Source organism: Lates calcarifer, linkage group LG7_1 (genome assembly GCF_001640805.2).
Source record: "Lates calcarifer isolate ASB-BC8 linkage group LG7_1, TLL_Latcal_v3, whole genome shotgun sequence".
Lineage (NCBI taxonomy): Eukaryota > Metazoa > Chordata > Actinopteri > Centropomidae > Lates > Lates calcarifer.
The window spans coordinates 3,091,303-3,103,785 of NC_066839.1; the positions used below are offsets into that span (position 1 = coordinate 3,091,303).

Consider the following 12,483-nt stretch of genomic DNA (forward strand, 5'->3'; position numbering starts at 1 on the left):
TTTTTCATATTTCTCTCTTTGTCAACAGCAGCAAATGGACAAAATGTCTTTGTCAGAGTTGGAGATGACGTCACTTTACCTTGTGAAAATGTGAGAGATGATCAGGATCAATGTGACAGTTCTACCTGGATCTTCACTGGTTCAAGTAGAACATCATCAGTAACTCTGTTTGAACTTGGGAAGATTCATGAAGACAAATCTAAATCAGACAGACTGAGTCTCACAGAGAACAGTTCTCTGGTTATAAAGAAGGTCACAGTTGAGGATGCTGGTTATTACACCTGCAGACACTTTGACAGATCAGGACGACAACAAGGTCCAGATACAGACATTGATCTGTTTGTTGTTTCCAGTGAGTATTTCCATCATAATGTTTTCAGCTCAAACTGTCTTGTTAGAACAAAATACTGAAACATTACAATAATTCTGATTACAGTGATGAAGTTCATTTTACTCTTGTTGTCTTTCTCTCACAATATCTCCATCTTCACCAGTGACTGAACATGAGGACGATGATAAGATCATCTTGACCTGCTCTGTGTTGACATATATAGACTGTAGATACACAGTAGAGTGGCTGAAGGATGATTTCACAGTAATGGAGACATCACATCATTACTGTTCAGCCTCTGTGAACATTAAAACATCTCACCTGACTGATCAGTATTACAAATTATTGCAGTGTAAAGTAACAGATATTGACAGTAAAATAGTTCAGGTGTTTAACTTCAGCCTTCAGACCTCAAAGGAGAAAACAGGTGAGAATATGATGAGCTGTTTAAATCATTTCAAACTGACATGTATAATTACACACATCATTGTTCATTTGACAGATGTGAAGTTTGAATATTGAACCATTGTTTGTCATGTGTTTGTTGCAGATGTTAAACATGAAGTATGTTTTCACTGAACAGTTTATTGACTTTTATTTGTTCAGATCCAACAACAACAACAACAACTACTACTACTACTACTACCACTACTACTACTACTACTACCACTACTACTACTACTACTACTACAGCACCAACAAAACCACAAGGTAGAGACTGAACCTCTCCCCCCCCCCCCCCTTTTTTTAAAGTCTAAAGACCGACTGTTACTGTTGACTATTTTTATCTCTTCTAAATTCTCTCTCCAGGTTGGTGGTGGTGGCGGCTCATCATTGTAGCTGGAGGTTTAGCAGCACTCATAATATCTGTTGTTACAGTCAACGTGTGGACAAGAAGTAAAGGTGACAACATTCACACATGAAACTGTTTGAAACAAAAAGTTGAATAAAGCTGGATTTTTCCTGTTGAAGCTGAAGTCGACACTGTGTTGTTTTCACAGGTGAATAATGATGAAGATGAAGATGATGGTCCAGTCAACTATGAAAACGTTGGAGACCCTTCTGCTTCTGTCAGACACTGATCAACATCAACTCACCACAGAAATGAGTCCACTGCTGTTAAATATCATCTCAGATCAACACAGCTCCTAAAGTCTGTATTTCTGATCACACAACAATCATCACAGCTGGAAATTTGGACGATTCAATGTGTTAAATCACAAGTTTAGATACCCAGCCTTCCCTGAAATCACCTGTCAGCCTATTAACCACACCCAGGAAGTTCTATAACCCCTCCTCCTTTGGCCTGCAGGCCCTTTTCCCTCCAAACCAACCAAGACAACAAAGACAACTACTGTGAGTGAAATAATGGACTTTCAATCCTAATGTTTAGTTCCCTTATAACAGTTATTTTCTTCTTGTTTCCTTGTTGCATCTTTTTGTCTGGGTTGTTGAATGTTTGTTTCTGTTACATTACATTAGATTCCTGTGTTAATATGCTGAAGATGATGAGACATACAGAAATAGTGGATGTGTTGTTGATTCACTGGCCTTGAAAAAGTCGAGCTCATCAGAGGAGGTGATGTTTTGGATTGACAGGCTCAATACTGTGGAGCCCACAGGCCTTAATGAGAGCTTTAGTTTCAAACCTTTCTCATGACAGTGTTTGGATCTTGATGTATGATGCAGTGTTTGTGTTGTTGTGTTTCTGTTCTCTACACTAGATTGTACTTTGTCAGAGTTCTTGTTTTTTTACTTGGAAATTCATGTCTTATTGAACTTCTTTAAATTCCAGATGCAAAGTTTAGCTGTGAGTAGAAGCTGCAACAGTGACACTCAGTGTACAGAGGAGAACATTGCAGTTGACTTAGTTAAGCACTGGTGTTAACATGTGTGTCCTTATGTGTGTTGTATGTGTATGTATTTGGCTTTAACAGACTTTGAGTCTTAATGAAATCTGTAATAATCTTCTCTTTGTTATGGCTGATGATGACAACATTTGCAAATAAAGTTTTTATATTCAATTTTACAACTGACAGCTCCCCAGTTTCCTCCCCAGAGTCTGGGTGTCATCCTCGACAGCACACTATAATTCTAATCCCACAATAACATCACCTGGTTCACATACTTCCATCTATGCGACATTAATCGACTCCACCCCTCCCTCACCCCCCATGCTGCCTCCATCTTTGTCCACAGCCTCGTCACCTCCCGCACTGATTACTGCAACTCTCTCCTCTTTGGCCTCCTTCAAAAGATCCTCTGTAACCTCCACAACCCCCTCATACCATCACATCACCCCCATCCTACAGCAACTCCACTGGCTCCCAGTTCAGCAATGAATTGAATTCAAACTCCTCCATCCACAACCTTGCCCCTTCATATCTGTCTGACCTCCTTCACATCACCAACCCATCCTGCTCCCTCAGATCTTCCTCCTCCATCCACCTCATTGTGCCCTCTGCCTGCCTCAGCACCACGGGGAGCAGAGCTTTCAGCTGCTCTGCTCCCCAGCTCTGGAACTCTGCCACCAGCTCTCAGGTTCAAATGTATGGAGCCCCCTGCTGGTCTGTTACAGAAAGTGCAGTCCATCATGGTTCATCAGTGAACTTTACCTGGGCAGCAGAGTAGCAGCTTTTAGATTACACTTTATCCAACGTTACCTCACAGGAAATGATGATGTGGTCTGGAAACAAATAATGAGCAGCATTTTAAGGACAGAGGTTCAGGTTTAGATGCATCCTTGTTTTTAATGAACTGTAGTTTTATAATTAAATGTGAGACTTGCCTCCATTTTATCAGAGACTTTTTAGAACATTGACTCTTTTTAAATGGAACAGACTGGAACCTGCATCTTCACTGTTTTGGTCTCTGGAGGAGGCTCTGATTGAGGAGCAACTGCTGTTAAACAAGAGATCAGGTGATGTGCAGTGGAGGATCCAGCAGGGGGCGCTGGCTGTCAACAGCTCTGACTGTGGAGCAACTGCTTTTAGACGAGATTCGGCACATTCTGGATCACTGTTACACCACAGTAAGCAACACTTTTCACGCCGCCCCCCACGCTGCACTGGGCCACTCTGACCACGTCATGGTCCACCTGATTCCTGCATACAGGCAGAAATTAAAACTCTCTAAACCTGTTGTGAGGACATCAAAGAAGTGGACCAGTGGGGCTGTGGAGGATCTCCAGGCATGCTTGGACTGCACAGACTGGGATGTATTCAGGACTGCCACCAACAGCCTGGATGAGTATACAGAGGCTGTGACCTCATACATCAGCTTCTGTGAGGACTGCTGTGTACCAACACGCACCAGGGTAAGTTACAACAATGACAAACCCTGGTTCACTGAGTGGGGACAGAGTCAGGTTGAGGGAGTCAAAGTACAGGTTCAGCAAGGCGGTGAAAGAAGCTAAACGCCTGTACTCTGAGAAACTATAACACCAGTTCTCAGCAGGAGACTCTGCTTCTGTCTGGAGAGGACTCAGACAGATTATTAACTGCAAGCCCAAAGTCCCCCCACTCCACGAACAACTCACACCTGACCAACATCAGCCTCTCACCCTCCCCCAGCACAGCAGGGGTCAGGGCCTCTCCAAATCTGCACACCTTAGAGGCCCCCTCCTCCCCCAACACAACGACAACTCTCTCCCAACCATCAGCACCGGTTCCCCTCAAGGCTGTGTTCTCTCCCCTCTACTCTTCACCCTGTACACCAACAGCTGCACCTCCAGTCACCAGTCTGTCAAACTCCTGAAGTTTGCCGACGACACCACCATCATTGGACTCATCTCTGGTGAGGATGAGTCCGCCTACAGGAGGGAGATTGACCAGCTGGTCATGTGGTCCAGTGAAAACAACCTGGAGCTCAACGCTGTGAAGGCAGTGGAGATAGTTGTCAACTTTGGGAAGAACACAGCTTCACCCTCCCCCATCATCCTGTGTGACTCCCCAGTCAGAACTGTGGAGTCCTTCCGTTTCCTGGGGACCATCATCACCCAGGACCTCAAGTGGGAGCTAAACATCAGCTCCCTGATCAAGAAGGCCCAGCAGAGGATGTACTTCCTGTGGCAGTTGAAATAGTTCAACCTGCCAAGGACAGTGATGGTGCACTTCTACACCTCCATCATTGAGTCCATCCTCACCTCCTCCATCACCATCTGGTACACTGCTGCTACTGCCAAGGACAGAGGCAGACTGCAGCCTGTCATCTGGTCTGCTGAGAAGGTGATCGGCTGTAACCTGCCTTCTCTCCAGGACCTGTACACCTCCAGGACCCTGAGGCGGGCAGGAAAGATCATGGCCAATCCCCCCCATCCTGGTCACAAACTCCACAGGACACTCCCTTCTGGCAGGTTCATCAAAATCAAGACCTCACGCCACAAGAACAATTTCTTTCCCTCTGCAACTGGGCTCCTCAACAAGATGTAGCCCCCCCATGCTCCTTCTGTATATATTTATGTTCCTTGTATATATAGTTTTTGCTTTTTCCTCTCTTTTTTTTATTTTTTTTATTTTTTTTTTTACTATAACTGTCCTTTAGCACCAATATACCAAGACAAATTCCTTATATGTCCAAACTTACTTGGCAATAAAGTCTGATTCTGTTTCTGATCAGAACAAACTGGTTGAGAGCAGTGTTGTAATTTAGGAGGAGGGTCACTTAGTCTGAGTCTGTCCTGAGAGAGTCTCCTCTGCTGATAAAACACAGAGGGAGGAGGAGAGAGGAGACACAGAGACAGACTAGTGGAAGGTGGCTGTTACCTCACATGAACAGAGGAATAGTCCTGATCATTCATAATCTGGCAGCATCAACTCTTTGGCACAGGTTCAAATGTATGGAGCCCCCTGCTGGTCTGTTACAGAAAGTGCAGTCCATCATGGTTCATCAGTGAACTTTACCTGGGCAGCAGAGTAGCAGCTTTTAGATTACACTTTATCCAACGTTACCTCACAGGAAATGATGATGTGGTCTGGAAACAAATAATGAGCAGCATTTTAAGGACAGAGGTTCAGGTTTAGATGCATCCTTGTTTTTAATGAACTGTAGTTTTATAATTAAATGTGAGACTTGCCTCCATTTTATCAGAGACTTTTTAGAACATTGACTCTTTTTAAATGGAACAGACTGGAACCTGCATCTTCACTGTTTTGGCCTCTGGAGGAGGCTCTGATTGAGGAGCAGCTGCTGTTAGACAAGAGATCAGGTGATGTGCAGTGGAGGATCCAGCAGGGGGCGCTGGCTGTCAACAGCTTTGTTTCTAACATCAATCCCACAGTGTCCAGTAAATGTCCTTTCTGCCAAGAACCAGAAACAGTTTTTCACTGTAGTGAGAGTTGGTGTGAAAGTGTTTTTATTTTTGCTGCTGGCTGCTCTCTGTCAAACACACAGATCACAACACTGAACCTCAGACCACACTACAGGCTCGTCTCTGCTCAGCTCTCCACTTCCTGTTCTCTCTCCTCTTCCCTCACCTCTTCCCTCTGTTGGGTTGGACAGCTCTGTTTGCACTGGGCTCTGACATTCGTCTAAACAACATATGAATAAATCCAAAATGACAAGAAAATGCACAGAACTGCAGTCGCTCAGACTTCATTCAGAAGAGTCAAAGTGTATGCTTTCACAAAAAGCCCCTGTAACAACTACATGAACAGAGCTGCTACTACAGGTGTCCAAAAGTAGAAGTGTGGGAGACTGATGCTCCACCTCCAGGAAATTAAAGATAGTTCAGTCAGACAGTCACTAATGTGTTAACAACTTGTGTTTCTGACATTCATCTGGTCATCATTAGAGGGTAACACCTCCACAGCTCTGCTGCTGCTGTTCTCACTGTGAACAGAAATAGACAAATAAACAGGCATGTGGTTTAAGATGGCACAAATAGATCATGAGACCGGACACAGAGTGAACTTCTTGGTTTGCAAATTCTGGAGGACGAGGAGTTTGACTCTTCACCTGTCTGTTCATGTGAGCTGTCAAACACCATGAATCCTGTCTGTTTCTGATAAACACTGTGGAAAGAAAAGAAGAGCTGCATTAATGCAGACAGTTATTTACACATTCAGCTCCCACAGCCCTCCTTTTCTTCTTTTCATGTGGTCTAACGTGCTACATGGCACAAATAGACAGTGTTCATCAGGTCATCATTAGAGGGTAACACCTCCAGAGCTCTGCTGCTGTTGTTCTCACTGTGAACAACAGGACATGTGGTTTAACATGCTGCAAATAGACTGTGAAACCGGACACAGTGTGAACCTGTTGGTTTGCACGGTGCAGTGTTGTGCATTAGTGGTGGTGATATTAATAAATAGTGTGTTTAAGGCAGTTTAGTCTGTGTAGCAGCTGATTTTACATTTTGACCTGAAGTTTCTCTCTTTTTTAAACAACAAAACAAAATCTCTTTTACTTTATTTCCCAGCTCTTCTTCATCCAACATGTTCATTCCAGTTTCACAGTATCTTTGTCAGGCTGCTGTGAAATCTGAATAAACCTGATCAAGAAATGATCTACTGTTGTCCTCACTGTAAATCACTGTAGATAAGATGGTCAGTGAAATGCACTGAACATAAACACATTTTAATATGTACAAGAGATAAAAGCTAATACCTGACAAAAACAGCAAACACAGACTGAAGTCACCATGAGGAAGTGACACGTCACTCATCACAGGAAGTAGAGGCTGAATTCATCTTTAAGAATAAACCACCTCACAGACTTTGACAGTTGAGAGTCTGAGAACAAGAGACTGACAAAGTAGGAGAGAGACAGAGAAACATGATGGCTGAATTCACATGGATTCAAATGTCTTTATTTCTGATCCTGGTGCTTCAGTTTACAGGTAAGGACACATGGAACACACATTAAATCAACATCACACAACTGCATTAATATTACTCATGGTACTTTATTATGGATTGTCTTGTTTAATCAGACAGTCTAGACTGTGAGTGAGTTTAATGGACTCTTTGAAACCAAGGACGAGACACATTTGTAAATTTCTATTGGATCTAAAATTACTGTCACATTAAGTCAGATTTTTATTTCAATTCATTTTTCATATTTCTCTCTTTGTCAACAGCAGCAAATGGACAAAACCCTTCAGTCCTCACTGTCAGAGTTGGAGATGAAGTCACTTTACCTTGTGAAAATGTGAGAGATGATCAGGATCAATGTGACAGAACTACCTGGATCTTCAGTGGTTCAAGAAACAGATCAACAGTAACTCTGTTTGAACTTGGGAAGATTCATGAAGACAAATCTAAATCAGACAGACTGAGTCTCACAGAGAACTGTTCTCTGGTTATAAAGAAGGTCACAGTTGAGGATGTTGGTTATTACACCTGCAGACAGTTTGACAGATCAGGACGACAACAAGGTCCAGATACAGACATTGATCTGTTTGTTGTTACCAGTGAGTATTTCCATCATAATGTTTTCAGCTCAAACTGTCTTGTTAGAACAAAATACTGAAACATTACAATAATTCTGATTACAGTGATGAAGTTCATTTTACTCTTGTTGTCTTTCTCTCACAATATCTCCATCTTCAACAGTGACTGAACATGAGGACGATGATAAGATCATCTTGACCTGCTCTGTGTTGACATATGGAGACTGTAGATACACAGTAGAGTGGCTGAAGGATGATTTCACAGTAATGGAGACATCACATCATTACTGTTCAGCCTCTGTGAACATTAAAACATCTCACCTGACTGATCAGTATTACAAATTATTGCAGTGTAAAGTGACAGATATTGACAGTAAAATAGTTCAGGTGTTTAACTTCAGCCTTCAGACCTCAAAGGAGAAAACAGGTGAGAATATGATGAGCTGTTTAAATCATTTCAAACTGACATGTATAATTACACACATCATTGTTCATTTGACAGATGTGAAGTTTGAATATTGAACCATTGTTTGTCATGTGTTTGTTGCAGATGTTAAACATGAAGTATGTTTTCACTGAACAGTTTATTGACTTTTATTTGTTCAGATCCAACAACAACAACAACAACTACTACTACTACTACTACTACTACTACTACTACTACTACTACTACCACTACTACTACTACTACTACCACTACTACTACTACTACTACTACAGCACCAACAAAACCACAAGGTAGAGACTGAACCTCTCCCCCCCCCTTTTTTTTAAAGTCTAAAGACCGACTGTTACTGTTGACTATTTTTATCTCTTCTAAATTCTCTCTCCAGGTTGGTGGTGGTGGCGGCTCATCATTGTAGCTGGAGGTTTAGCAGCACTCATAATATCTGTTGTTACAGTCAACGTGTGGACAAGAAGTAAAGGTGACAACATTCACACATGAAACTGTTTGAAACAAAAAGTTGAATAAAGCTGGATTTTTACTGTTGAAGCTAAAGTCGACACTCTTTTCTCTTTTTGTCTTTTCAGGGAACAAAACACAGATGGAAGAAAACACTGTGAGTTTAAAGTATAATCCCTCCTCCTTTGGCCTGCAGGCCCTTTTCCCTCCAAACCAACCAAGACAACAAAGACAACTACTGTGAGTGAAATAATGGACTTTCAATCCTAATGTTTAGTTCCCTTATAACAGTTATTTTCTTCTTGTTTCCTTGTTGCATCTTTTTGTCTGGGTTGTTGAATGTTTGTTTCTGTTACATTACATTAGATTCCTGTGTTAATATGCTGAAGATGATGAGACATACAGAAATAGTGGATGTGTTGTTGATTCACTGGCCTTGAAAAAGTCGAGCTCATCAGAGGAGGTGATGTTTTGGATTGACAGGCTCAATACTGTGGAGCCCACAGGCCTTAATGAGAGCTTTAGCTTCAAACCTTTCTCATGACAGTGTTTGGATCTTGATGTATGATGCAGTGTTTGTGTTGTTGTGTTTCTGTTCTCGAGACTAGATCTTCTCTTTGTTATGGCTGATGATTACAACATTTGCAAATAAAGTTTTTATATTCAATTTTACAACTGACAGCTCCCCAGTTTCCTCCCCAGAGTCTGGGTGTCATCCTCGACAGCACACTATAATTCTAATCCCACCATAACATCACCTGGTTCACATACTTCCATCTACGCGACATTAATCGACTCCACCCCTCCCTCACCCCCCATGCTGCCTCCATCTTTGTCCACAGCCTCGTCACCTCCCGCACTGATTACTGCAACTCTCTCCTCTTTGGCCTCCTTCAAAAGATCCTCTGTAACCTCCACAACCCCCTCATACCATCACATCACCCCCATCCTACAGCAACTCCACTGGCTCCCAGTTCAACAATGAATTGAATTCAAACTCCTCCATCCACAACCTTGTCCCTTCATATCTGTCTGACCTCCTTCACATCACCAACCCATCCTGCTCCCTCAGATCTTCCTCCTCCATCCACCTCATTGTGCCCTCTGCCTGCCCCAGCACCACAGGGAGCAGAGCTTTCAGCTGCTCTGCTCCCCAGCTCTGGAACTCTGCCACCAGCTCTCAGGTTCAAATGTATGGAGCCCCCTGCTGGTCTGTTACAGAAAGTGCAGTCCATCATGGTTCATCAGTGAACTTTACCTGGGCAGCAGAGTAGCAGCTTTTAGATTACACTTTATCCAACGTTACCTCACAGGAAATGATGATGTGGTCTGGAAACAAATAATGAGCAGCATTTTAAGGACAGAGGTTCAGGTTTAGATGCATCCTTGTTTTTAATGAACTGTAGTTTTATAATTAAATGTGAGACTTGCCTCCATTTTATCAGAGACTTTTTAGAACATTGACTCTTTTTAAATGGAACAGACTGGAACCTGCATCTTCACTGTTTTGGCCTCTGGAGGAGGCTCTGATTGAGGAGCAACTGCTGTTAGACGAGAGATCAGGTGATGTGCAGTGGAGGATCCAGCAGGGGGCGCTGGCTGTCAACAGCTCTGATTGAGGAGCAACTGCTTTTAGACGAGATTCGGCGCATTCTGGATCACTGTTACACCACAGTAAGCAACGTTTTTCACGCCCCCCACCCTGCACTGGGCCACTCTGACCACGTCATGGTCCACCTGATTCCTGCATACAGGCAGAAATTAAAACTCTCTAAACCTGTTGTGAGGACATCAAAGAAGTGGACCAGTGGGGCTGTGGAGGATCTCCAGGCGTACTTGGACTGCACAGACTGGGATGTATTCAGGACTGTCACCAACAGTCTGGATGAGTATACAGAGGCTGTGACCTCATACATCAGCTTCTGTGAGGACTGCTGTATACCAACATGCACCAGGGTGAGTTACAACAACGACAAACCCTGGTTCACTGAGTGGGGACAGAGTCAGGTTGAGGGAGTCAAAGTACAGGTTCAGCAAGGCGGTGAAAGAAGCTAAACGCCTGTACTCTGAGAAATTACAACACCAGTTCTCAGCAGGAGACTCTGCTTCTGTCTGGAGAGGGCTCAGACAGATCACTAACTGCAAGCCCAAAGTCCCCCCACTCCACGAACGACTCACACCTGGCCAACATCAGCCTCTCACCCTCCCCCAGCACAGCAGGGGTCAGGGCCTCTCCAAAGCTGCACACCTTAGAGGCCCCCTCCTCCCCCAACACAACGACAACTCTCTCCCAACCATCAGCACCGGTTCCCCTCAAGGCTGTGTTCTCTCCCCTCTACTCTTCACCCTGTACACCAACAGCTGCACCTCCAGTCACCAGTCTGTCAAACTCCTGAAGTTTGCCGACGACACCACCATAATTGGGCTCATCTCTGACAAGGACATAGTTCAACCTGCCAAGGACAGTGATGGTGCACTTCTACACCTCCATCATTGAGTCCATCCTCACCTCCTCCATCACCATCTGGTACACTGCTGCTACTGCCAAGGACAGAGGCAGACTGCAGCCTGTCATCTGGTCTGCTGAGAAGGTGATCGGCTGTAACCTGCCTTCTCTCCAGGACCTGTTCACCTCCAGGACCCTGAGGCGGGCAGGAAAGATCATGGCCAATCCCTCCCATCCTGGTCACAAACTCCACAGGACACTCCCCAAGAACAGGAACAGTTTCTTCCCCTCTGAAACTGGGCTCCTCAACAAGATGTAGTGCCCCCCCACCCCCCATGCTCCTTGTGCATATATTTATGTTCCTTGTATATATAGTTTTTGCTTTTTCCTTTTTTTTTTTTTTTTACTATAACTGTCCTTTAGCACCAATATACCAAGACAAATTCCTTATATGTGCAAACTTACTTGGCAATAAAGTCTGATTCTGATTCTGATCAGAACAAACTGGTTGAGAGCAGTGTTGTAATTTAGGAGGAGGGTCACTTAGTCTGAGTCTGTCCTGAGAGAGTCTCCTCTGCTGATAAAACACAGAGGGAGGAGGAGAGAGGAGACACAGAGACAGACTAGTGGAAGGTGGCTGTTACCTCACATGAACAGAGGAAGAGTCCTGATCATTCATAATCTGGCAGCATCAACTCTTTGGCACAGGTTCATGTATGGAGCCCCCTGCTGGTCTGTTACAGAAAGTGCAGTCCATCATGGTTCATCAGTGAACTTTACCTGGGCAGCAGAGTAGCAGCTTTTAGATTACACTTTATCCAACGTTACCTCACAGGAAACGATGATGTGGTCTGGAAACAAATAATGAGCATCAGCATTTAAGGAGAGAGGTTCAGGTTTAGATGCATCCTTGTTTTTAATGAACTGTAGTTTTATAATTAAATGTGAGACTTGCCTCCATTTTATCAGAGACTTTTTAGAACATTGACTCTTTTTAAATGGAACAGACTGGAACCTGCATCTTCACTGTTTTGGCCTCTGGAGGAGGCTCTGATTGAGGAGCAGCTGATGTTAGACAAGAGATCAGGTGATGTGCAGTGGAGGATCCAGCAGGGGGCGCTGGCTGTCAACAGCTTTGTTTCTAACATCAATCCCACAGTGTCCAGTAAATGTCCCTTCTGCCAAGAACCAGAAACAGTTTTTCACTGTAGTGAGAGTTGGTGTGAAAGTGTTTTTATTTTTGCTGCTGGCTGCTCTCTGTCAAACACACAGATCACAACACTGAACCTCAGACCACACTACAGGCTCGTCTCTGCTCAGCTCTCCACTTCCTGTTCTCTCACCTCTTCCCTCTGTTGGGTTGGACAGCTCTGTTTGCACTGGGCTCTGACATTCGTCTAAACAACATATGA

At 43.8% G+C, this 12,483-nt stretch overlaps 1 protein-coding gene across 1 annotated transcript in view; it reads left to right on the forward strand.

The window, feature by feature from the left end:
• Window positions 1–213: 213 nt before the first annotated feature.
• LOC127142646 (uncharacterized) overlaps window positions 214–12,483 on the forward strand; it is a 35,083-nt gene continuing 22,813 nt past the window's right edge. The window contains exons 1-2 of the mRNA XM_051071733.1: window positions 214–352; window positions 7,885–8,148. Of these exons, the coding sequence (XP_050927690.1) occupies window position 352; window positions 7,885–8,148 (265 nt within the window). The 5' untranslated portion in view covers window positions 214–351. The remainder of the gene's footprint in view (window positions 353–7,884; window positions 8,149–12,483) is intronic.